Here is a 27,085-nt window from a genome sequence, read left to right on the forward strand (position 1 = left end):
TTGGCATTATTAAGCACACTTGACATTAATTAAAATTGTGTATAAATTTGGACAAAGGTATAAATTCACTACATTTCATGGTAAGAACTGTAGTTTATGTAAATGTCAAACAACTGAATTTTACCATTAATATCTGAAACAATGATCAATGACTTTCAAGCACGTACACGGGTTATTTAAACAACAATAATGTAGATTGAACTAGAACTAACCTATGGAATATAACAAAATTACATGAGCTACCAAAAATTAGGGCCAAAAAATTGGCAAAAGAGTGGAAAGGGATTTAATCAAGAATACCTGCAATCAACTGTGTTTGTCGAGAAACGGCCAAGCTTGCAGGGAATGTTTTTTGTGGGTCACCATCTTGACTTTGAATTCTGACCTCGAAAAGTTTTAATATCACAAAATTAGCACCCTTCGACGAATAAGGGTAATTAGATCTATGATTAAAGACTAAACAGAGGTGTATCTATTTAGAGAATGAAACTACTTTAAATGGGCTTTAAGATAACAATTTAAAAGTCAACTATAACAGGATGCATTTTGGGTCAATTAGCACTTTAAAACAGGACTGCTGAATTATGCAGTCTCAAGTTCAACCAAGTGTCAGAAAAAGGTGCCGAGCGAGATATTCGGTCACCGATGGCACCATAATATAGCCCACATTCAAACAAAATAGCAGTCCATTAGCTGACCTTGGTCAAGGTCATGACCTTGTAAAGACGAAATTTATCAAAATTTTTAAGATCACTGCACAAAACCAACATTTTGCTACATAAAAAAGCAAAAAAGGAAGTCTCTGATGGCTGACAAAGATCAAATAGAACATTTATACTCAAAAATTCAGTTTTAAGATGAGAATCATGACCGTTTTAGAAATTTTCTCATCTCATAACAACAAAAAGTTTGACCTTTGCTCTTAAGATTGAGTTCTGCTTCGACAGTAGCTAATTATCTCAATTGGCTCCAACATCGCCGGCCATGTTTTCTTCTTTAGAGAAAACACCTTCCTGTTCTAGCACAGGAGCCAGTTTCACAGCTGGTCGAGCGTAGATTCCATATTTTGTTTGAATAGAAGCAGAACGAACAACAACGTCTGATCCAGTTTTCACATCTAAGACCATTCCAGGAACGTATTGTCCTCGCTTGTCGCTATCTTCGATGATCCAAACTAAATCTCCTGTAAATATCGCTCGCTTTGGTTCTGGCTTCCATTTGTTTCGACTGTTCAACAAAGGAATGTATTCTTTTTGAAAACGATTCCAAATTAAATCGGCATAAGCTTGCGTTTGTCGAAATAATTTTCGATGATCGACAAATTCTGATGCATAAGGCAGACATGGGAGACAAACATTGTTTTATCCTAGTCAAAATGGTTGGGTGGTAGCGCTTCTAGATCTTTAACATCAGAGCTGACTGGAGTAAGGGGTCTACCGTTTAGTATCTGTTCAATTAAACACATTGCAGATTGCTGTAGACAAACATCTTCGGTCACGGATCTTGAGCCTAAGACTGCAAGCATAGCCTTCTTGCAGCTCCTCACAAGACGCTGCTGGACACCTCAGAAGCGCAGTGCTGCTGGTGGGTTGAATTGCCATGTAATTCCGTCTTGAACCACAGACTGTTTGATATTCTCAGTGCTCCAGTCCTTCAGATGTTCTCGCATTTCACCGTCTGCTCCAATGAAAGTCGTTCCGTTGTCGCTCAAAATTGTCTTCGGTTCGCCACGTTGGGCAATGAACCGTGTGATGGCGTTCAAGCAGCTGTCCAGGTACAACTTCAAATTGTACAGCTCTGATAGCTAAGCATGTGAACAGACAGCACCATCTCTTTTCTTGTCGTCGACCAGTTTTGACAATGAATGGTCCAAAGTAATCAATGCCTACATTAGTGAACGGCTTTTTGGTTTCACGACATTCCTCGGTTAGGTCATCCATCATTGGTTTGATCGTTTGTTCATTTCCTTTTCGCCAAACAACGCATTTCGCTTTTATTTATCGTAAAGCATTCCGAGTATCCAGCAGTGCTGTTGTACGACATTTCTTACATACTCGGTTCCCTCGTGAGAGTTTCTTAGATGCTCACTTATAAAGAAATATTCCACTGCAGGATGCTTACAATGGAAAAGTACTGGATGCTTTGTGAGATAATCAATATCACTCTTTCCGAGACGTCCTTTTGCTCAAATAAGATCTTTGGCGTCAATGAATGTCGTGAACTGTAGTATTTAACCACTGCTTGGTATATTTTGATTCTTCGTAAAAGCAGCATACTCGTTAGGGAAAATCTCTAGGTTGGACTAAATTGAAGATCGTTCGCTTTGCGTTTTCACGTTCTTCAACTGACAGTAAAAGACTGGTTGGTCGAACTCGCCAGATGAATCTCAAAATATATGCAACCGAATTGACTAATCGATTGAAACTGCTGAATCGATTCCATTCAACTGTAAGTTCAGACTCAGTTGCCTCATTAACAAAAACTGAGGGATGAACATCGTCGTCCGAAGCCAAAACTAGAGGAATTTCCTTCGGCCAGTTCTCTTCTGACTCGCGAAGCCAGGCCGGCCCAGTGAACCACTCACTCTGCCACAACTCCTCTATGTTGATCTGACGTGTTCCAATATCAGCGGGATTGTTCGCTCCACTGACGTGCTTCCATTGCGACGCATCGGTGGTGTCCAAAATCTCTGCAACTCTGTTGGCTACAAAGACTTGCTGCTTACGCTGGGTGCTGTTGATCAATTGAATCACAGTTGTTGAATCTGACCAAAACGTACATGAGTAGATCTTAATCTCATGTTCCTTGACAATTTGACTCTTCAACCGGACTGCCATTACTGCAGCCTGTAGCTCCAATCGCGGTATAGACATATGTCGCATCGGCGGGACTCGACATTTTCCAATAAAGAAAAACAATTGGGCTTGGATTTCATCGTTCTGTTGGGATCGAAAGTATGCAACTGCACACATTGTGTCTTTTGGCGCATCTGCGAAGACGTGCAGACCAATTTGAGAAACTATCCCACTAAAATATTTCCGATTGATGCTCGTTTCCGCCATTGTGGGAAGCAGTTCTTTCCACTTAAGAAATCTTGCTTCGGATTCGGGCTCAATTTGATCATACCATCGAAGTCCAAATTTAGACCAAATATTCTTCAAAAGACTGCGCATTTCAACACATTCAAACACAGAAGACACTAATGAAAAACCTATTCTTTGGGTTATGGGCTCTGTCACCTCCTTCTTGGTACCTCTCCAAACTTGTAGCTATCATCTGTCAGTTTTCGTTGCAGACCCAATACTGATGGTTCTTCGGCTGTTGGCTCAACTTCAATTTACTTTATACTGCTTGTCGATAGCAGTTCATCGGGAAATTCATTTTGAATCTGAGCGTTATTGCTGATCCACTTCTTCAGCTCGAAGCCATGCTTTGCATGAAGTGGCTGAAGTTCCTTGAGGATTTGAACACCTTCTCCAGGTTTCGGAAAAATTACAAACTCAAACGAGTCAGTCTTGATTGTCAAGACTGACTCGTTTAAGGTTGTAATTTATGGAAGTTGGAGAACTTCTGGCTCCAAACACATGTCGTTGATTTTTGTACATTTTTGCAGGCTCGCTTGATGTGTTTCGCCAGAGAAATCGAAATGTACTTCGATCAAGTTCGATCAATTGAACCTGCAGAAAGATTGATTCGGTGTCGGCTGTCATCGCAATCGGTCCTTCTCTAAATCTGAAGATTGTTCCTAACAAACCATGTAGGAGATCTCGGCCTGCCATTAGCTTGTCATTCAAGCACACATATTTGTACTTTGAAGCAGCAATGCAGACACGATGAACTTTGCCTGGCTTGTACGGGTTGAGGACAGGGTGGTGAGGCAGATACCACTCGAGGTATCGATGGTTTTCTGATACATCACTTTCAATTCTGGGTATCGCTGAAATCTTCTCTCCAAGAAATTTAACTGATCAGGAGCAGCGCTGTAATTCACTGGTTGTTTCGGGTCTTATTCGATCCACAGAACCCGAACTTGAAACCTTTCTCCAGTGAACAACGTTGCTTCTGAAGCATTTGCTCTGCTTCGTGTTCCTTCTTGGACTGACTTTTAACATTGAATTTGTAGGCATAAGCTTCAATGTCCTGCCATTTTCGAACGTTCTCTGCCATTTTCACATCAACAGTGAAAGCAACATAACAGCAATTCTTGTTGGATTTTCCATACATTGGACTACTGACTGTCCATCCTAGCTTGGTTAAAACAACGAAAGAATCTCTCTTTTGTCTTTTCCTGTAGTCCACTGGAATTTGAAGGTCGTAACGGTTTTGACCAAGAATGACTCCAATTTTTTACCAAATTGAATTAACTGTTGAGTAAACCTGACAAATGATCAAACTTTTGTTCAAGTTCCTCATAATCGTAAGCTGCATTTCCAAATGCAATAGACGGGTGCACATAGGCTTCTAATGAAAACATCGGAGAATCGACTCCTTTAACTGTTACAAGGTTCTCTTCTGTTTTCATGTCTTTGGTGCCGTGAATGCCCGTTACATTGAGGGTTACATCTTTCTTCTTGGCTTGTAGCTTCTTCTGCAGACTTCAATCTATGACGGACACTCTGGACCCACTGTCCAGAAACGCATGCATCGAGACACGCTTACCATTACGCTGCAAAGAAACTGGCAGGATTTGCGGAAAACTGGTCACTTCATTACTTGTCCTCAAATATATTGAACTGATTTTTACATCTTCAGGTTCTTCTGATTCGTTTGTGGGCTTCGTTGGATTCTGATCAGAGTGCAACATCCTATTGTGATTTTTTGTGCATCCATTGATGCCACACGAACTGACTTTGCACTCTTTGATGGAGCATCCCTTTTTCAGACAGCCAAAACAGAGCCTTTGCTTTTTAGCAGTTGCGTACCTGTCCGACACGCTCATGATCTTGAAGATTGGAGCTCCAAATCTTGTGGATTCCATCCGCTAGCGGAAACTGATCGATCTTTTTGTTGCTTTTGCTCGTATTAGCTGTGGAAATCGAGCCTTTCGAAAACCATTTGTCCTTACTTGAATTTCTTTGATCGTCTTTTCGTCGATCGGCGCGAAATGATGTCGAAAAGTTTTCATGAACAAAAGCAATTCTCGCTAGCCATTTTTTGGACATCACAAGATCTGGTCAATCTTTGTCGTCCACATAGAACCACCAATTTTCTGGCAAGTTCGGTAGTAGCTTTTCAATGGCCGTGTGCAGCGTTGAGCTTGATCTCAAATTTCCAATCTGTTTGTACTCTTTGAGCACAATGACGAAACTCGACACGATGGTTGAAAAGTGGATCAAACTTGCTGAGTCGTAAATTTTTACAGGTGTGGCGCGTCGCAATGTTTCCAATTGGGCGTCGATGATAACATGAGATCTTCCAGATTTGCGTTCTAGTATCTCCCATGCGGACTCATAAAGTTGACCGGAGAGTCACATTCCAGACACGACAGCTCTTGCTTTTCCAGTGAGAAAAGTCTTCAGGTGGGTCGTTTTCTCCGAGTTGGGAATATGACGCTTGTCCACGGTGGCTATAAACATATTTGACCAATCGGGCCAATAAAAAAGATTGCCATCGAAAAAACTCGGCTTCTACTTCGTTAGCTCACTGCTGCTTTCTCTCATATAGCGGCGATCTTCTCGGAATCGATCCTCTGGTTATCGATCGTATCTCTCATGTTGCTCAAAGCACTCGTAGTCTGGATATCTCTTTCGGCGACTTTTGAAATCATCATAATCATCGTCTGAACTGTCATAGCGTCCTGATTCATGTTTTCTATCTTTAGAATTGCTTAACTGTTCTGCTTTGTTTTCCTGACAAGATAAAAGTGAGCTTCCGCTGTCTTCCTTCTGACCACGGAATTGTTAATAGGAGTTGAGAAAATCGTTGGCTTTGGGCGTCGTTCATCACTTGGAGTCTAATCCCGAAGCGACAAAAATGAACTTCACCTATCATGCTTGGAGTATCTCTCAGGGCTTTCGTCCCATTCGTACTCGATAGACCTTCTGAACATCTCTCTTTTGCATAACCAACTCCATCTCTCTTTCTTCGGTGAAACTGAGATGACTGTTCTCCAGCTCCTCGAGCTGCTTTCGAAGTTCGTTCCTTTTCCAATTGAACTTCTTTTCCTCCACTAAGCAATCAGCTTGGAAGTCTGCATTTAGTTTCAATAGAGCTTTATCTTGCTCCTTTTGCTTCTTCTCTTTTTATTTCCAAGCTGACCAGGACGTTTTTATTTCCAAGCTGACCTTCTTCATTGTAAGGTGGAGTGGATGAGTTGCTTTGAGCGCCAAAAGAGAGGTCAATAGTTGGGGCTGACTGAATACTCTGATTCTGGGGCTGAAGTTGTGAATTTTCTTTACTGGCGTTTTGAATTTTAGTATGAAATTTTCTTTCACAACTATCGATAAACCTCTTCCAATATGCAAAAACATTTTTATGTTGTCTTAAAGCTTCAAGTTTTGCCTGTCGGTTTAACAGATACTGCCAACTTTTATTCAGTAGATCTGGCATTTCTGTTTTTAATATGATATTGCACTCGTCTAGAATAAAACGTTGAGCTTCAAAATCGTCAGATAGCTTTTTCGCATTTAGCTGTTAATTTTTTTCCGCAAAATCGTTCGCCAATTGGTTGAACTTATTTTCAGCAACTTTTGCTTCTTAGTTTTGCTGAACTGCGATTATCTCGGATGGATTAGTTTCTTCCAACTATTTTCGTAAGTAATTTGAGCTCGATTGTATACAACTTGATTGAAAGATACAAGTTTTTTATTCCTTGGGTTGATTTTCTCGAAGTTGACTTCAAGATTGACTTGACTGTTTGTGCCTCTGGCACCTTCTTCTTTCTTGAATAAAGACAGCAGCTCGAACTCCACTGTCCGGGTCGGCGGACCAAATGTAACGGCTGCTCACTCGACGTTGCTGAAGTGAACGTTATACCGCCCAGTTCGTTTAGTGGTTCTAATTCTGTCCGCGGCCACTGCTTCAGACGTTGCTCGGAACTGGGCTGTTTCACCGCCAAGATGCTGTTTCGGATCAAATTTCTTCGCAATTCGTTGATTCGAAGACTCAAATTGCAAGTACTCTGTCTTCTCCAATTGAGATTTGTGAGCTGGTTCACTCACTCGATTAGTTTAATTCAAAAAACAATCAAAAATATAAAAAAATTTATAAAAGTGTGCAGATCAAAACTTTCTAACTTTGTCCGTTTCAAAAGCAATTACTTCAAATTTTAATAAATAACATTTGACTATTACAGTTTGCAAATTGAAAAAAATGGCTCCAAACGAGACCAACTGAACAACAGATATTCAAAATTATCTCTAACTATAGCATAGATGACAATGTTTACATTATAAGTAAACAATAATCAAAATCATGAACAATTCATTCTGTGACAAATTAACCACTCAAAATCCATAAAAGGTTGTGTATGACGGGGAGTTACTTATCTAAATATGGCGTGACAATAAAGACTATTTGGCATTATTATGCACACTTGACATTAAACATAATTGTGTATAAATTTGAACAAAGGTATAAATTCAATACTTTTTATGGTAACAACTGGACTTTATGTAAATGTCAAAATCACATGAACTAACAAAAATTAGGGCCAAAGAACTGGCAAAAAAGTGGAAAGGGATTTAACCTAGAATACCTGCAATTGACTGGGTTTGTCGAGAAACGGTGAAGCTTGCAGGGAATATTTTTTGTGGGTCATCATCTTGACTTTGAATTTGGACCTCGAAAAGTCTAAATATCACAAAGCTAGCACCCTTCGACGAATAAGGTACTTAGATCTATGATTACAGACTAAACAGAGGTGTATCTGTTTAGAGAATGAAACTACTTTAAATGGGCTTTCAGATAACAAATTAAAAATCAACTATAACAGAATGCATTTTGGGTCAATTAGCACTTTAAAATAGGACTTTTGAATTATGCAGTCTCAAGGTCACCCACCTGTCGGAAAAAAGTGCCGATATATTCGACCACCAATGGCACCATAATATAGCCCACATTCAAACATGAAAAAAAGCAGTCCATTAGTTGACCTTGGTCAAAATCATGACCTTTAAAAGACGAAATTTATCAAATTTTTTTAGATTACTGCAAAAAAACCAACAACTTGCTCCATAAAAAATGAAAAAGAAGTCACTGATGGCTGAAAAAGATCAAATTAGAACATGTAAACTCACAAATTCAGTCCTAAGATGAGAATCGTGACAGTTTTAGAAACTTTTCTCGTCTCGACACAAATTTTTACTTTTGCTCCTAGGAATGAGTTTTGCTTTGACAGTAGCTAAATATTTCAACTGGCTCCAACACGTACAAAGCCGAGGAATTTTTTAACGTAACTTGCAACATAAAGCACAAGTAATTACGGTCGAGCCAAAGTCATTCCGATAGATTATCCAACGTCTGCCCCATGGACGCACCAACTCTGCAACATAGACAATCCATGTTTCACCGCATACAATAGCCACATTTTCCTTCACAGACAAGCAAAAAATACTCATAGGTGAGCTAAAGTCTGTGCCATACACTTCTTAAAATAGTTTTTTTGTCGCAGCAAGATAAATCCGTCAGCAGCTCCGTCAAGAAAGCGGACGCCTTCATGCAGCACTACGCCAAGGAAAGCCGGCTACAGTTCTCGAAGAGTGAAAGAGACACCAACAGAACCTCCCGCCGCCTAAAGTCCGCGATGTCCGCCGACGACGCAATCGCGCAAGACTTCACCATGCTCGAACTCGAGAAAGCGATTGCAAGCGTGCGAAGCCGAGGAGCTGCCGGACCGGACAAAATAAAGCCAGCTTTTATCAAATCCTTCGGACACAACGCGAAGTGTGCACTGCTAGCACTTTACAATGACTCGTGGAACCACGCAGCTGTCCCGCAAGGATGGAGAAATGCCACGATCGTCCCCCTGCTCAAGGCCGGAAAGGACCCGGCGTCAATTGCCTCCTATAGACCAATCAGTCTGACTTCATGCCTTGCCAAAGTCTTGGAACGCATGATTGCATCTAGGCTCGTGTACCTGATTGAAACTCGAGGACTCCTTAGCAACAACCAATGTGGAGGACCAAAGATAAGATGTTGCGAAGACTTCATCATCAGACTTACAAAAGCCATTGACGACGCCTTTCAATCCAGAAAACCTGGCAAAGTGGTAATGGCGCTGCTCCATTACAGCAAGGCATTCGATCGTGTTTGGAGACAAAAGCTAATTCTGACGCTCGTGGACAAAACTATTCCCTCTAAGTACATCTGCTGGATCGCAGCCTTTCTCAAAAACCGGCAAGCAAGATGCCTCTACGGTGCAACGCTCAGCAGAACGAAGAAGCTCCAACAAGGCGTCCCGCAAGGATCCGTGCTTGCCCCGCTACTGTTCCTGCTCTTCATCGACCCTGTTACCAACGGACTCCAAGAGGACTATGCGCTCTTCATGGACGACCTCTCTGTGTGGTCGGCAAACCAGGACAAAGGTATCGCAAACGAACGAATACAAAATGCAGTCAATCACGTTGTTGAATGAAGCAAAGAGAACAAACTGACGCTGAACACTCAGAAATGCGAAGCAGCATACTTCTCCGCTCGATCCACTGATGCGAATTGGAAACCACCGCTCCACATCGACAATGTAGCAATGCCCTTCAACCCAACGCCCAAGATCTTAGGAGTTCGGATGGACAAAACCCTGTCCTTTGGAGCCCAAGTCGAAGACGTGACGCAGAAAGTTAAAAAGAGAACGTCACTCCTCCGCGCTGCAGCCTCTAGGGACTGGGGGTGGCACAAGAAGACCTTACGCCGAGTGTTCCACTCAACACAGTGCAGTGTAATGGACTACGCGGCGCCCGGATGGCAACCGTTCTTGAGCTCAACCAACACGAATAAACTCGAGAAAGCTCAGAATCAAGCACTCAGAGCTATTATAGGCCAGTATTCGTCAACACCGCTCGAAGCGCTCCGCCTCGAATCAGGGTTCCAGAGCTACGCAACCCACAGCAAGAGGCTGACAGCTTCCTCTCAGCAGAAGGCCTTCAGACTTCCAACCGAGCACCCAAGAGCTGTAGCGCTTAGTTCTACCTTACCCCGTAGACTGAAACGCTCAAGCTGGAAACCGACGGCTCAGGAACTACTCTCAGCTCTCCCCGACGAACTGGAGAAACAAAACTGCCCACAACCTGGCGAAGAAAAACCACCATGAGAAGGATTCAATGCCTCAAACTGGACAGTCGCGGACATCATAGCTGGGGCCCGAACCAAATGTCCGAAAGAAACGACGCTAGATGTCCTTAGGAACCTTAAGGGAGACATCTATTTATACACTGATGGTTCTGCATCACACAGTAACGAAAATTGAGGGTACGCAGTTGTTGTAGCCGAAGGCGACCAGGCCACCCCCGATGTCATTGCCAAACTACGAAAGAGATGCCGAGTCATCACGTCATCATTTGACGAAGAGAAGGCGGCAATGCTGACAGCAGTCTCCTGGCTAACGTGCAACCAACAGCGCGGAACAACAGATGTCATCTGTGCAGACAGTCAATCACTCTGCACTGCTCTCTGGAAAAGAAACAATACCACAGCTGGAATTCGTTCCCACCTGGACAGCCACCACTCCAAAGTCATCAACCAATGGATACCAGGGCATTCAGATGTCGCAGGGAATGAACTAGCAGACTCCGAGTCCAGAAAGGCAGCTGTCACGACTATCTCAGAAGCCGAACCGACGTCCCCTCGAGCCGCATTGAGCTGCATCAGAAGAACTTTCAAGGACCCCGAGCCCTGCCACCATCTAGCCAAACCACCTACAAAGACTAAAACTTCAAGGCAGAAGCTAAAAAAATCACGAGCAAAAAGGACGCTGTCCTACTAGCACAGCTCCGCAGCGGACACTGCAAACTACTGAAGGCATATGCCAATCTGTTGGACCCCACGGTCGACCCAACGTGTCCCTTGTGCACATCAGAGCCTCAGACCATCGAACACTGGCTGGATTGCCCGGCCACGTCCAAAGATCGACTTGAAATTTTTGGCACATGCCAAACCAGACTGAAATTGCTGACTGAGGCACCCGACGGCGCAGTGGCGCTCGCCAGACGAACTCTGGGCGCCTAAACCACACACACACACACACACACACACACACACACACACACACACACACACAACAGCGACAACAAAAGTTTAAAAGTTTAATCGAAAGGATCATCAGTAAGGCCAACAAAAAGTTTCCTAATCGGGACTCTAGATGACACGTTTCTTCCAGCATTATGAACAAATAGTAAAAATAATAAAAATGAGGCATTGATTATTGTGCGATTAGCAAAGCTAATTCATAGTTTACTTCAACCTTAAATTCTGTGTTTGAAGTTAATAGTTTAATTAAAAGATTTGTCAGTTTTGTGTTCAGCATCGAGCCATTTCCGTAATCTTCCATCTAAGTCATAATAATTCGCCCTACCTTTCGTTCATGTTTCGTGATTTCTGACTACCGTAACCCATTGCTTAAGGTTAAAAGAATTGTCAAAATTGTCGAGCAAAATTTACTTAAAATAGTGACTTCGGCCGAGGTCTGAATATCAAGTCGAAACAAACGAAGTTGACTGGTGAATTCCGGTCTAGAAGAGATTGTCTGTCAATGAAATTGGAGTTCATCAGAGCGACTGCTTACTGTTAAGAATATTGAGCTTTAAAGCGTTACTTTTAAAAATTGAATTAACTTTACACGTGCATTCTGCTAAAAACTGATCTCCAATTTCGAACACTAAGACACTTGAAAATAAATCTAAAGTCACTATCTACTCTTTCTCTTCTGTTTTCAGTTTCAGCCTTTTCTGAGGTGAAGAGGTTCATTGACAGCTGTTTTCTGACATCATATCTGTTTTATAGACTTCATTGGCTGGGGGGGGGGGGAGGGGGGGTGGGGTGGAAGTTTTTATTGTATCCTGTTGATCAAACAAAAATATGAAAACAAATTAGGTTTTTTTTCCTATTTTGTTAGCTAAATTTTTTTATTCCTTGTGCTTGTTGTTTCTAATGTGGGTTTAATTTTAAATTTAATTTAATAAAAACAAATTTAATTGAAAAAAAACAAAATCTAATGACAGAGTATCTAAAACCGACATCAGGAATCTAGGTTACTTATAACAATCTATCTTCTTTATGAAGTTTTTTTTTCACGAAACCAAAAATGGAAAACCCAAGGTATCATTGTTGAGGTTTCGCAAGAGAAAATTGAAGTTTAGAGCAGGTTAGATTAGGCCCAGCTATGTTAAGTTGTTTCTTAAGAAAATGCGCTTTTTGTTGAGCTTGAACTTCTTGCCTCGTAAATTTTGCTGTGACTTCTATTTTAATGGAAACCAGAAAAACAAAAAATGCGAATTATTGTTAAAATATTAGATGTTTGTTGAACTCGTTCGAAACGACTTGATAAACAAAGAGCAAAAGCTAATACTTTTCTGGGAAACGACTGTGATAACTGTTTTTTTTTCAAATCGTGTTCTATTCTGAACCGCGTCGATCACGGTGATTTCATGATCGCGGTGACTTCAAAGTGTTTGATATGGTTAAAGGTGTATATTCTGATATCTAAACTTCCTTCATCGAAATTAATTTAAATATACCAAGTACAAAATAAATATCCGAGTTATTCGATAGAAAAACTAGAGAACAATTTGAAACATTGGAACAAACTAGCTATCTGACCATGAAACGTGAAAAATGTTTAAAACCCGAGCTAAAATTTGTCCTCAAATAATCGAAATTAAAAAAGTCTCTTCGATAATCCATTCATTTCTTTCAAGGGCTTAATAATGGTAACCGTTTTGAAATTGTCCGTAAAGGATATTGATCAGCTGAATTTGCCTTTTCAAAAATGAGGGTATTTTGAAGTTCCAAACCCCAAAATGAACATGGAGATTGGAACGATTAGCCATGCGCACTTGCAATGGAAACATACACTTAGATGCTGTTCTGTAGATTCATTTTGTTAAGTAGATAAGATTAGCTGAGCATTAGAGCAGAAAGTTCAACTGGATGCATTTGCCCGGGGTAATTAAGATAATTACCCCTGGATAATTATGATAAGATGACAGGTCTATTGTTCTGCCTCCCTTTTTAGGTACTTCTTTGGAAATTGGACGAAAAGAGGCTATACCTAAGGTTAATACATAAGTATATCCTTTTAACCCCCCCTGTCTTGCTCACATAAAACTACTTATTAATTTTCTTCCTAACGAAGCAACCATGCTCAATTGCTCAATTTTTCAGTAAATCCTCCCACAACGACGAGCATACAGCAAACAACAAAAGGACAAAATATAGAAATAAATACTCGTGCTGTTAGAAATATGCCTTTTTGGTTGAGCGTGAACTTTTTGCCTAGTAAATTTTGCTTTGACACCTATTTTAATGGAATGACACCTATAAACGACTTGATAAACAAAGAGCAAAAGTTAATTGTTTTTCTGGGAAACGACTGTGATAACTGCGTTTTTTTTCAAATCAGGTTCTATTCTGAAAAATACACAAAAACGTTATAATCGCGGTGATTTCAAAGTTTTTGATATGATTAAAGGTGTATATTCTGATATCTAAATTTCCTTCATCAAAACCAGTACCAAATCAAATATACCAATTCAAAATAAATATCGGAGGTATTCGATAGAGAAACTAGAGAAAAATTTGAAACAATTGAAAAAAATAGCTATCTGACCTCGTAAAAAGGTGGGAAACGTAAAAAAATTTTAAAACCCGAGCTAAAAATTGTCCTCCAATAATCGAAATTAAAAAGTCTCTTCGACAATCTGTTGATGTTTTTTTCAAGTGCTTGATAATGGTAACGTTTTGAATCTGTCCTTAAAGTATATTGATCAGCTAAATTTGGCTGTAAAAAATGAGAGTAGCATAAAGTTCCAAACCTCAAATGAACATGGAGATTGGAACGATTAGTCATGCGTACATGCAATGGAAACATACTCTTAGAGGTTCTTTTAAAAACGTTGCTCTAAAATGGTTCATACTTACGCTCTTAAACAACGTTTGATTTTGAGTATTTTGAGCGTATTTTGATATTTCTTGCTTGGTTAAAAAACTAATAAAATTATAATGTCTTATATTCAAATTTAGTAAAATATCTGTTTTAGCTATTGTCCACGAGCCTACACCTTGATAGGAATTTTTTCAAACACAATAAAAAATATAATATCCTATAACAAAATTTTTTAAATTATCTGTTCTAGCTATTGGCCAAGAACCTTTACTTCGATGGGAATTATTTCCAATGTAATAAAATACTTATTATTGTATAAAAAAATTTATTAAAATAGCTAATTTAGTTGTTCTTCAGGAACATAAACTTCGATAGATATTTTTTGAAAAGGAATTAAAAAATAATTTCCCATAATAAAAACTATCAAAATATCTGATCTTGTTATTTTCCAACAACCTACATTTTGATAGGAACTTTTTCAACTATAATTGAAAACAAATTATTATCCTATAATAGAATCTATTAAAACATATAGTCCAAGAACCTATCATATACATGGATAGAAACTTTTGGAAATACAATTTGAAATGAATATCCAGTAACAAATTTAATTGAATTATCGATTTTAGGTATTTTTGACGAACATATACGGTGGGGTGGCGTAAAAGGAAATGATCCCAGAGTTTATCAAAGCAATTGCTTTTTTTGAGAATATTGAGCTTAAAATTGTTACTTTTAAAATTTGAGTTAAGTTTACACGTGCATCCTGCTGAAAACTGTCTCCAGTTGGGAACACTCTTTTTCTCTTCAAGAAAAAGAAAAAAACTAAATCTAACGACAGAGAAACTAACACTGATATGTGGGATCTAGGTTTTTGATAACAATCTATCTTTTTTAATCGAAAAATTTTTTGCACAAAACCAAAATTTGAGAATATTGAGCTTAAAATTGTTACTTTTAAAATTTGAGTTAAGTTTACACGTGCATCCTGCTGAAAACTGTCTCTAGTTGGGAACACTCTTTTTCTCTTCCAAAAAAAGAAAAAAACTAAATCTAACGACAGAGAATCTAAAACTGATACGTGGAATCTATGTTACTGATAACAATCCATCTTTTTTAAGCAGAGAAATTTTTGCAAAAACTCAAAAATGGAAAACCGAACAAATCATTTTGAAGAGGTTTCGTAAGATAAAATTGAAGTTAAGTGGAGGTTAGATTAGGCCCAGCTGAGTTAAATTGTTTAAAAAAAATCCATTTTTCGTTGAGCTTGAATTTTTTGCCTCGCAAATTTTGCTGTGAAATCTATTTTAATGGAAACCAGACAAAGACAAATAAAAATTATTGTTAAAATATTAGAAATTTGTTGAACTCGTTGGAAAGGACTTGATAAACAAAGAGCAAGAGTTAATACATTTCTGGGAAACGACTGTGATAACTCTTTCTTTTCAAATCAGCTTCTATTCTGAAAAAAAAACACAAAAACTTCATGATTACGGTGATTTCAAAATTTTTGATATGATTGAAGGTGCGTATTCTGATATCTAAATTTCCTTCATTGAAATCAATTTTAACTATAACAAGTAAAAATAAGTATCAGAGGTATTCGATAGAAAAACTTTTAAGTTATCTGTTCCAGCTATTGTCCAAGAACCTTCACTTCGATGGGAATTATTTCCAATGTAAAAAAAATACTTATTACCGTATAATAAAATTTATTCGAATAGCTAATTTAGTTGTTCTTCAGGAACATAAACGTCGATAGATATTTTTTGAAAAAAAAAATAATTTCCCATAATAAAAACTATTAAAATATCCGATCTTTTTATTGTCCAACAACCTACACTTTGATAGGATTTTTTTCAACTATAATGGAAAACAAATTTTTATCCTATAATAGAATCTATTGAAAAACATAGTCCAAGACCCTATCCTATGCATGGATAATAACTTTTCGATATATAATTTGAAATTAATATCCAGTAATAAAAATTAATTGATTTTTCAGTTTTAGGTATTTTCAACAAACATATACAGTGAGGGGGACGTAATTGGAAAAGATCCCAGGGTTCATCAGAGCAATTGCTTTTTTGAAAATATTGAGCTTAAAATTGTTTTTTTGAAAATTGTTAAAATCTGAATTAAGTTTACACGTGCATCCTGCTGAAATCTGTCTCCAGTTGGGAATACTCTTTTTCTCTTCCAGAAAAAGAAAAAAAACTAAATCTAACGACAGAGAAACTAACACTGATATGTGGGATCTAGGTTTTTGATAACAATCTATCTTTTTTAATCGAAGAATTTTTTGCACAAAACCAAAATTTGAGAATATTGAGCTTAAAATTGTTACTTTTAAAATTTGAGTTAAGTTTACACGTGCATCCTGCTGAAAACTGTCTCTAGTTGGGAACACTCTTTTTCTCTTCCAAAAAAAGAAAAAAACTAAATCTAACGACAGAGAATCTAAAACTGATACGTGGAATCTATGTTACTGATAACAATCCATCTTTTTTAAGCAGAGAAATTTTTGCAAAAACTCAAAAATGGAAAACCGAACAAATCATTTTGAAGAGGTTTCGTAAGATAAAATTGAAGTTAAGTGGAGGTTAGATTAGGCCCAGCTGAGTTAAATTGTTTAAAAAAAATCCATTTTTCGTTGAGCTTGAATTTTTTGCCTCGCAAATTTTGCTGTGAAATCTATTTTAATGGAAACCAGACAAAGACAAATAAAAATTATTGTTAAAATATTAGAAATTTGTTGAACTCGTTGGAAAGGACTTGATAAACAAAGAGCAAGAGTTAATACATTTCTGGGAAACGACTGTGATAACTCTTTCTTTTCAAATCAGCTTCTATTCTGAAAAAAAAACACAAAAACTTCATGATTACGGTGATTTCAAAATTTTTGATATGATTGAAGGTGCGTATTCTGATATCTAAATTTCCTTCATTGAAATCAATTTTAACTATAACAAGTAAAAATAAGTATCAAAGGTATTCGATAGAAAAACTTTTAAGTTATCTGTTCCAGCTATTGTCCAAGAACCTTCACTTCGATGGGAATTATTTCCAATGTAAAAAAAATACTTATTACCGTATAATAAAATTTATTCGAATAGCTAATTTAGTTGTTCTTCAGGAACATAAACGTCGATAGATATTTTTTGAAAAAAAAAATAATTTCCCATAATAAAAACTATTAAAATATCCGATCTTTTTATTGTCCAACAACCTACACTTTGATAGGATTTTTTTCAACTATAATGGAAAACAAATTTTTATCCTATAATAGAATCTATTGAAAAACATAGTCCAAGACCCTATCCTATGCATGGATAATAACTTTTCGATATATAATTTGAAATTAATATCCAGTAATAAAAATTAATTGATTTTTCAGTTTTAGGTATTTTCAACAAACATATACAGTGAGGGGGACGTAATTGGAAAAGATCCCAGGGTTCATCAGAGCAATTGCTTTTTTGAAAATATTGAGCTTAAAATTGTTTTTTTGAAAATTGTTAAAATCTGAATTAAGTTTACACGTGCATCCTGCTGAAAACGGTCTCCAGTTGGGAATACTCTTTTTCTCTTCCAGAAAAAGAAAAAAAACTAAATCTAATGACAGAGAATCTAAAACTGATACGTGGAATCTAGGTTACTGATAACAATCCATCTTTTTTAAGCAAAGAAATTTTTGCAGGAACCCAAAAATGGAAAACCGAACAAATCATTTTGAAGAGGTTTCGTAAGATAAAACTGAAGTTAAGAGGAGGTTAGATTAGGCCCAGCTGAGTTCAATTGTTTCTTAAAAATATCCATTTTTTGTTGAGCTTGAATTTTTCGCCTCGCAAATTTTGCTGTGAAATCTATTTTAATGGAAACCAGACAAAGAGAAAAAGAGAATTATTGTTAAAATATTAGAAATTTGTTGAACTCGTTGGAAACGACTTGATAAACAAAGAGCAAAAGCTAATATTTTTCTCGGAAACGACTGTTTTGCCTTTTTTTCAAATCAGGTTCTGTTTTGAAAAATACACAAAAACTTCATGATCGCGTCTATTTCAAAGTTTTTGACATGATTGAAGGTGTATATTCTGATATCTAAATTTCCTTCATCGAAACTAATAATAAATAAACCCAGTACATAATAAATATCGCAGGTATTCGATAGAGAAACTAGAGAACAATTTGAAACATTTATACAAACTAGCTATCTGACCTTGTAAAAGGGAGAGAAACGTGAAAAAATTTTAAAACCTGAGCTAAACTTTGTCCTCAAAGAATCGAAAACAAAATGTCTTTTCGTCAATCTATTCTTTTTTTTCAAGGGCTTTATATTGGTAACCGTTTTCACTCTATCGGTAAATGATATTGATCAGCTAAAATTGGCTTTACAAAAACGAGGGTTCCAAAGCTTACACTGAACAAAAAGGACATGGAGATTGGAACGGTTAGTCATGTGTACATGCAATGGAAACATACCCTTAGAGTTGGTTTCAAAAACGTTGCTCCAAATTGGTTAAAACTTACGCTCTTAAACAACGTTTGATTTTGATAGTTTTGAGCGTGTTTTGATCTTTCTTCCTTGGTGAAAAACCGAGTAAAAACATAATGTTGTATATTAAAACTTAGTAAAATATCTGTTTCAGCTATTATCCACGAGCGTACACCTTGAAAAGAATTTTTCAGATACAATAAAAAATATAATATCCTATAACAAAATTTATAGAAAAGCTTATTTAGTTTTTGTCCAAGAACCTATACATCAACAAAACTTTTTTAAGATTCAATAAAAGTAAATTATCCTATGATAAAGATTTTTAAATTATCTGTTCTAGCTATTGTCCAAGACCCTTCACTTCGATAGGAATTATTTCCAATGTAATAAAATATCTATTATCGTATAATAAAATTTATTAAAATTGCTAATTTAGTTGTTCTTCACGAACTTAAACGTCGATAGATATTTTTTTTGAAAAAAAAAATAAAAAAATAATTTCCCATAATAAAGACTATTAAAATATCTAATCTCCTTATTGTCCAAAAACCTACATTTTGATAGGAACTTTTTCAACTATAATTGAAAACAAATCATTATTCTATATTGGAGTCTAATAAAATATATAGTCCAAGAACTTATAAATGCATAGAAAAATTTCGAAATACAAATTGAAATTAATATCCAGTAATAAAATTAAATGAATTATCCATTTTAGGTTTTTTGCACAAACCTATACATCAATAGAAATTTCTCAATAATTTTTGAACATTTAATATCCCATAATAAAAATTATTAAAATATCAATATTGTCCAGGAATCTATTCATCGATTGAAATTTTTCGAAATAAAGTGAAGTATTTTATCGTATAAAAAAATTAATTTCAATATCTTTTTATTTATTCTATAGGTACCATAAGATCGATAGAAATTTTTTGAAAAATTATTTAAAACATGATATCCGTTTATAAAATTTTTTAATTCATCTATTTTAGTTATTGACCAGAACGGTATACTTCGATAGAGCTTTTATAAAAAAACAGTAACAGTATAATATCCTATAACATATTTTATTGAAATATATGTTTAAGTTATTGTCCAAAAACCTATCAACCTATAGACAACTTTTGAAGTATAATTAAAGTATAATATCCTATAATAATGTTTATTTAATTATCTGTTTTAGTTATTGTCCAGGAATATATACGTTGATAAAAATTTTCGAATATATATGTATATATATATATATATATATATATATATATATATATATATATGTATATATATTTATAAAAAGGTTATATTGAAAACATTTATTAAATTTCTATATTACCTATTGTCCAAGAACGTATACATCGATAGAATTTTTTCGAAAGACCAAAAAATATAATATCCTATAAAAAGAATTTAAAAAATATCTATTTAATTGTTGCTCAAGACGCTAGACATCGATTGAAAGTTTTTGAAAAATAATTAATTTATAATATCTTGTAATAAAATTTATTAATTTATCTGTTTAGGTTATTGTCGGGGAATCCATACATTGATGGAATGTTTTGATATATAATGTACGTAAAAAAAACATCCTAAAATATCTATATTACATAATGTCCGTAAACGTATATATCGATAGATGTTTTTCGAAAAAAAAAATATTATATTAATATTCTATTAAAAATTAACTTATGTATTTTAGTTATTGTCCAAATGGCTATTGATTGATGCAAAATTTTTGAAATATAATTAAATTATAAGATCCTATAATAAAATTTATTAAAATCTCTAATTTATTTATTGTCCAAGAACCTGAAGATTGATAATAATTTTCTGAAATATAACAAAACTTTAACAATCTATAATATTTTACATTAAATTATCAATTTTCGTTATTGTCCAAGAACCTTTATTTTGATAGAAAATTTTTGAAATATAATAAAAAAATAAAATCTTTTACTGAAATTTTTCAAAGTTTAGTTCATATTTTTTCAAAAATTTGTTTTACTTATTATTAAAATATCTATTTTAGTTATTGTCCGAAAACATATCAATTCGTAACAATTAAAATCTCAAATATTGCAAGATGTCATTTCAGGTCCCTTGATAAAATTCAACGCGACTAAATTGCATGTGACCCACTTAATGCACTTTACATGAGAATCCGTTATTTTCAAATTGGACTGGTTATTTGTCAATGTCGAGTTTTTTTCTCTAGACTTCCCAAAGAATCATCTATCGATTACTATAATTAAAGTTCAGAAGATTGATAGTTTTGAACTGCTTCTATTTTAATGGAAACAAAACAAATAAAAAATGCGAATTATTGCTCAAACTTGAAAAATTTATTGAACTTGTTGGAAACGACTTTATAAACAGAGAACAATAATTTTTTCTGGGACACGACAGTGAGAACTGTTCATTTTTGAAATCAAGTTCTCTTCTGAAAATTACATAAAAACTTCATGATAGGGGTGACTTCAAATTTTTGATATGGTTATAGGTGTATATTTTGATCTTTAATTTCACTTCATTGAAAATAATTTTAAATATACCAAGTATAAAATTACTATCAGAAGTATTTGACAGAAAATCAGATCAATTTGAAAAATTTGAACGAACGAGCTATCTGAGCTTGTGAAAAGTTGGGAAACGTGAAAAAATTTTTAAACCTGTGCTACAATTTGTCCTCGAAAAAACGAAACTGAAAATGTCTCTTCGACAATATATTCTTTTGTTGAAGTGCTTTATAAGGGTACCGCTTTTGTATCTTTCCGTAAATGATGTCGATCAGCAAAAATAGGCTTAACAAAAACAAAAGGGTAGCATAAAGTTCCAAACCTCAAATGAACATGGAGATTGGAACGATTAGTCATGCGTACATGCCATGGAAACATATTCCCAACTGTTGTGTCAAAAACGTTGCTCCAAAGTGGTTCACACGTACACTGCTAAACAACATTTGATTTTGACTGTTTTGACTATATTTTGATTTTTTTCTTCCTTAGTCACAGATCTCTGGTGTGTTCATGCGTTGACTGCATGCATTTCAAACCGATGTGGCGAGTTTTGTGGCTAAGTTAAGTACAATATTTACGTGAGGCAACTCATTTTGGTCAGAACTACAGATAATTTATTGTTGAACATAATTACTTTATCGACAGATCTTGTCGATTTAAAATTTCGAGTAATCACTATGGTGATCTTAAGCATCAATGGAACTAAATTTTAAAGCTTTATTTTTTTTAAATTTCAAAAAACGAACAGAAATACTTTTAAGGGTCACCTGCAACAGCTTCTACTCCAATGGAAACTACAACAGCAAAATATATGCCAACCAATACAAACTATTCTAAATTATAACTTCACCAGTAACGGGAATGACACCAGGAAACTCGGACACAACGAGTTTTTCCTCAAGCAAATTGAAAACTTCAGAAAGCACCACGAACTTAAATAATGCTGTTACAGGTTCACCAAGAGTTCTAACAACAACACAAACAACAAACAGGTCAACAGCTTTGCCAGAAAGGTCAAACAAGTCAACAACGAGCACAAAAACAATAAATTCATCAACAACAATCAGCCCAGAAATATTATCAAACGCTACCGCAAAAAATGAAGAACTCAAGAAAAACGGAATAACAGAGTCATTATTAAATGTGCAAACAGGTACTACTAACAGACTAAGGTACAGTTATTAACAACAACGATATTATCAACAAGCTTTAAAACAACGAATACAATAGCTACAAAAATATCAGTTCAACTTGACGCAACCGAAGCTAAAGAATCGACACAAATAACCGATGAAAATTCTTAGTGACTTATCACTATTAACAGATCTGTAATTTCATCCCAGTATATCGTTACAATTGTTTTTATGCTTCAAGATTCATCGTCAAGATCTTAGCAAGTTACTTGCTCTATCTTTTGATCAAGTTTTGATAAGATACTGTCAAAATTTTATCGATGAGTTCCAAGAAATTTTTGTCTTTCTAGATCTTGCAAAATGATTAAATTTTTGCCAGAGTGATCACGATATTGAATGGCTGATCAAGTTGTATCATGATTTGAATCTGGACGGGGTAGGTTCTTACTGGGTGGAGGAAATCAAGGATTAAAAAGTCAATTTACTGTGTAAAAATCTCACGCTATTATAAGTTTTGATTCCTGCACTGACTTCGATCAATTAAAAGTATAATTTACTATGAAAATACAAGGGTACTTATCAGGAAATTCAGTTTTCTTTCGAACACGCCTTGATAGCCGCGGCTTGCATGAGACCATTAAAAAGTTTCTTCTTTAAATTTTGGTCATAGCGTGTTTATTGACAGCTCTTGTTCACAAAATATGATTCTCGACTCCCAATGTGCAAAAAAACTGGGAAATCAAAAGTAATCATCGCAGGATAACTTAATTTCCATATTCTTTGACTTCAACACATTTCCGCTCAAATTCAATCGCCTTAGACGTTGTGCGAGTCAATCCAATTCAATTCATTTGAGTCAATTTAATCCAAACATACAGCTCTAAAAAACTGAGGATAGCCCTTTTGCAAAAAAAAATTGTGAGAGCAAAAATTGATATGCAAAAAAACTGCCAAAAATGGCATCACAAACATGAATTACCCAACGCATTCTCATACCAAAATATTGATAAGCAAAACCATCATTTGATTATGACTAAAAAGTCTATAACAATTTAAAAAACAACAAAACAGAACATAATTAATTATTCAGTATGCTCCGAATTACAAATAATTTGCTGCTAAAAATTTTTAGATGCGAACGAAAAACTTCGTAAAATTTGTGAATCTGAAACAAAAACATACGCTTCTCGTCAAATTCATATCTTAGAAGAAAATATTGACTACTTGATGAGACTAAAAACAAGCTACAGAATTAGCTAGTTGGAAAAAGATTTATAATAAATTTTACAACGTTTAGCCAACAAACTGATTAATAATTTGCTGATCTCATACGTCGCAAAAAAAAATTTTTGACAAAATTGAAGCACATGGAAGGATTTAATAGAAGATTGAACAATTGTAATGCAAAATTTGATCAGCTAAAACTAAAAAATAGCACCATAAAGGGCAGATGAACGTGATTACTCAGCTCATCATAGATCAAAATTTGATTACATTTTTTGAAAACTTTTTCATTCTACACACAGAAAAATCTAGGAAAATAACACATCTACATTGAAAACTATGTAATTTGTCTGAGATCATCCGTAAAACAGTTTTCTTTTCATGAGTTTTGTCAAATTTTAGTCAAAATTGACTTAAATTAAGACCAAAATTTTTCAAAATATTTTTCTGAAAAAAAAGCAAAGTTTTAAAAATACCGGGTAGAAAACTTTTAGAGGCAGAGAGCTCAGCTCCAATTTCATACCAGATATATTGGCCACAGATGCCCTCAATAAGTCAAAAAATGAGACTAGCATAAGCTTCTGCTATTTTGTTGAAAAAGTTTTGGACCAGTTAGTATAATCGTTCTCTGGTAGCCATATCCCACACCTTAAGGTTCTTTTTCATGTACGAAGATACTGGGCTTGGTCAACGACGTCTATACGTTGTCGGGGCACCCAAGTTGAGACAGTGTTTGTTTAACTGAGGTCTTTAAAAAACTGATGAATATTTCCAGAAAAAACGTATTTTACAAATAAACATCTTTGAAAGCCCAGCTCTTAGAAAATAGTCAGGGTATAGACCTGCGCACATTTCAATCAAATATTTTAAGCCGTCCCTCCAAATTTAATTGGGGGTTGGGAACATTACACCAGCCGAAATTTTCTTTTAAGGCCAATTTTAGCCGAACAATCTCCTTTGAAAAGGGACATAAATGTGGTATCGTTGGTTCATGGTCTTTGTTGAATACGAGATAAACGTTTAGAATGCGCTGTTTGATTTAGAAAGGAACTGCCCTCATTTTCACTTGTGTGTTTTACGTAAAAAGGGTGTCTGGTGTAAAAGAGATTGTTTATTCTCCTCATGAAATTAAGTCAAAGTTCACCATTGCAGATGAATTCTAACATGAAGTTTTTTTTTGAATTTTTTTGTTTAAAAACTTAAGCTTTCCATTCAAAGATTTCAAAATCTCTATAAACAAACATAACCGACTAACGTTGTGCGAGTTTCTCTCAAAACGACTGGCGAAGGGTCAAAATCTCAAGAACCGCTCTTCACACAATAAAATTGTTTCTTAAAGAGTTTTGATGAATCGCATACTTAGATACTAGTAAGGCGTAAGGCTCTAAGATAGCTGCTCGCCCACCTAATGCCCTCCGAGTGCTACCTGTTGATCCCGTTCTTGAGGACGAAAAGTCAAACGACCAGACGAGAAAATAATCGGACACAAAATCGGTAGTTCAAAAATTGCATTAAAAAGACTAAAATGAATCATATAGTTGCTATAAACTTCTTTTAAGAGCAACTATACCTTTATAAGCAAATCAATTGTTCAATTGTCTGTTGACGAAGGTAAACAATGAACAACGCCTTTTCGTGCGGCGGTAGAGGGTCTGCGTTAGCATGAAAGTTTTTTGCTACACTCCCCTGTCTCGAATTTCCCACCATTATTTTCTTGAGCAAAAAATTTTTTACCGATAACAATTTTTTGCCGACAATCTATTTGATTGAGGATATGAACAAAAAGACAAATGCGCGCACGATAATTTATCAAGAGAGAATTCTAAATTCCGACCACGTTTAATCAAAACTCAATTGAGACGTACGCACCCAGGTTGCAAAATTGTGTCAAATTTTATCAATATATCAAAGACCTCTTCTCTTCTTATAGGTATCGTAAACTTTACAAAAAATCATAAAAATTGCTATCAAAACCTTTTTAGCGAACTGATTTTAGTTAGAAAAAGTCTAATATGAGGATTTGTTTTTAGTGCCATCACTATCACTGCCACCAAAAACAACACAGGCCACACCCAACCAATTGCAAACACGTGGGTTGACAGGTATTCAAGGTCCAACAACAATATTTCAAGATCAAATAGCAACAATTGGTCCTTCGCGAGCGACAGTTCAAGGCCATACTGAGACCCAAAACACTGGAACTGCTGATAAATTTGTGACTCGTCACGCCAGAACAACCCCGGAACAGTTATCTACATCGGAATTAGGAGTAACCCAAAAACACCCAAGTGATCCGGATGTAACAATTACTGGAAGCCATTTGGGAACCAGGGAGCAGTCATCAACTGGTTCACAGACAAAAGAATCTACTGCGATTCCGAGAGCTTTCGGAACTCGGCAACAGTCGCTGACATCGCAATCGGCGATTTCATTAATGATCTCAAAGGCATCAATGGCGGCCGACTCAACAGTGACGTCACTTGCTGATTCGACAGTGACGTCACAAGGATCTCTAACAGCTGACTCAGCCGTGACGTCACAAGGATTTCTAACAGCTGACTCAGCAGTGACGTCAGAAGGATCTCTAACAGCTGACTCAGCAGTGACGTCAAAAGCTTCTCTAACAGCTGACTCAGCCGTGACGCCACAAGGATCTCTAACAGCTGACTCCGCAGTGACGCCAGAAAGATCTCTAACAGCTGACTCAGCAGTGACGTCAAAAGGATCTCTAACAGCTGACTCAGCCGTGACGCCACAAGGATCTCTAACAGCTGACTCAGCAGTGACGTCAGAAGGATCTCTAACAGCTGACTCAGCAGTGACGCCAGAAAGATCTCTAACAGCTGACTCAGCAGTGACGTCAGAAGGATCTCTAACAGCTGACTCAGCCGTGTCGTCACAAGGATCTCCAACAGCTGACTCAGCAGTGACGTCACTAGGATCTCTAACAGCTGACTCAACAGTGACGTCACTAGGATCTACAGCAGCTGACTCAGCAGCGACGTCAGAAGGATCTCTAACAACTGACTCAGCAGTGACGTCAGAAGGATCTCTAACAGCTAACTCAGCAGTGACGTCAGAAGGATCTCTAACAGCAGACTCAGCAGTGACGTCAGAGGGATCTCTAACAGCTATCTCAGCAGTGACGTCAGAAGGATCTCTAACAGCTGACTCAGCAGTGACGTCAGAAGGATCTCTAACAGCTGACTCAGCCGTGTCGTCACAAGGATCTCCAACAGCTGACTCAGCAGTGACGTCACTAGGATCTCTAACAGCTGACTCAACAGTGACGTCACTAGGATCTACAGCAGCTGACTCAGCAGCGACGTCAGAAGGATCTCTAACAACTGACTCAGCAGTGACGTCAGAAGGATCTCTAACAGCTAACTCAGCAGTGACGTCAGAAGGATCTGTAACAGCAGACTCAGCAGTGACTTCACAGGGATCTCTAACAGCTATCTCAGCAGTGACGTCAGAAGGATCTCTAACAGCTGACTCAGCAGTGACGTCAGAAGGATCTCTAACAGCCAACTCAGCAGTGACGTCAGAAGGATCTCTAACAGCAGACTCAGAAGTGACGTCAGAAGGATCTCTAACAGCTAACTCAGCAGTGACGTCAGAAGGATCTCTAACAGCTGACTCAGCAGTGACGTCAGAAGGATCTCTAACAGCTGACTCAGCA

At 36.5% G+C, this 27,085-nt stretch overlaps 1 protein-coding gene across 1 annotated transcript; it reads right to left on the bottom strand.

Annotated features, from left to right (window-relative positions):
- Positions 1 to 2,279: 2,279 nt before the first annotated feature.
- Positions 2,280 to 3,173, bottom strand: LOC142353364 (uncharacterized). The gene has a single exon (XM_075405597.1). The coding sequence runs from the start codon at positions 3,171 to 3,173 to the stop codon at positions 2,280 to 2,282; it is 894 nt and encodes a 297-aa protein (XP_075261712.1).
- Positions 3,174 to 27,085: the final 23,912 nt, after the last annotated feature.

This window comes from Convolutriloba macropyga, chromosome 14, assembly GCF_964194025.1.
Source record: "Convolutriloba macropyga chromosome 14, txConMacr16.3, whole genome shotgun sequence".
Classification (NCBI taxonomy): Eukaryota; Metazoa; Xenacoelomorpha; order Acoela; family Convolutidae; genus Convolutriloba; species Convolutriloba macropyga.

Bases quoted from the DNA above. Each gene is read 5' to 3' on its own strand.
- LOC142353364 (XM_075405597.1), bottom strand. From the start codon at position 3,173: ATGCGCAGTCTTTTGAAGAATATTTGGTCTAAATTTGGACTTCGATGG.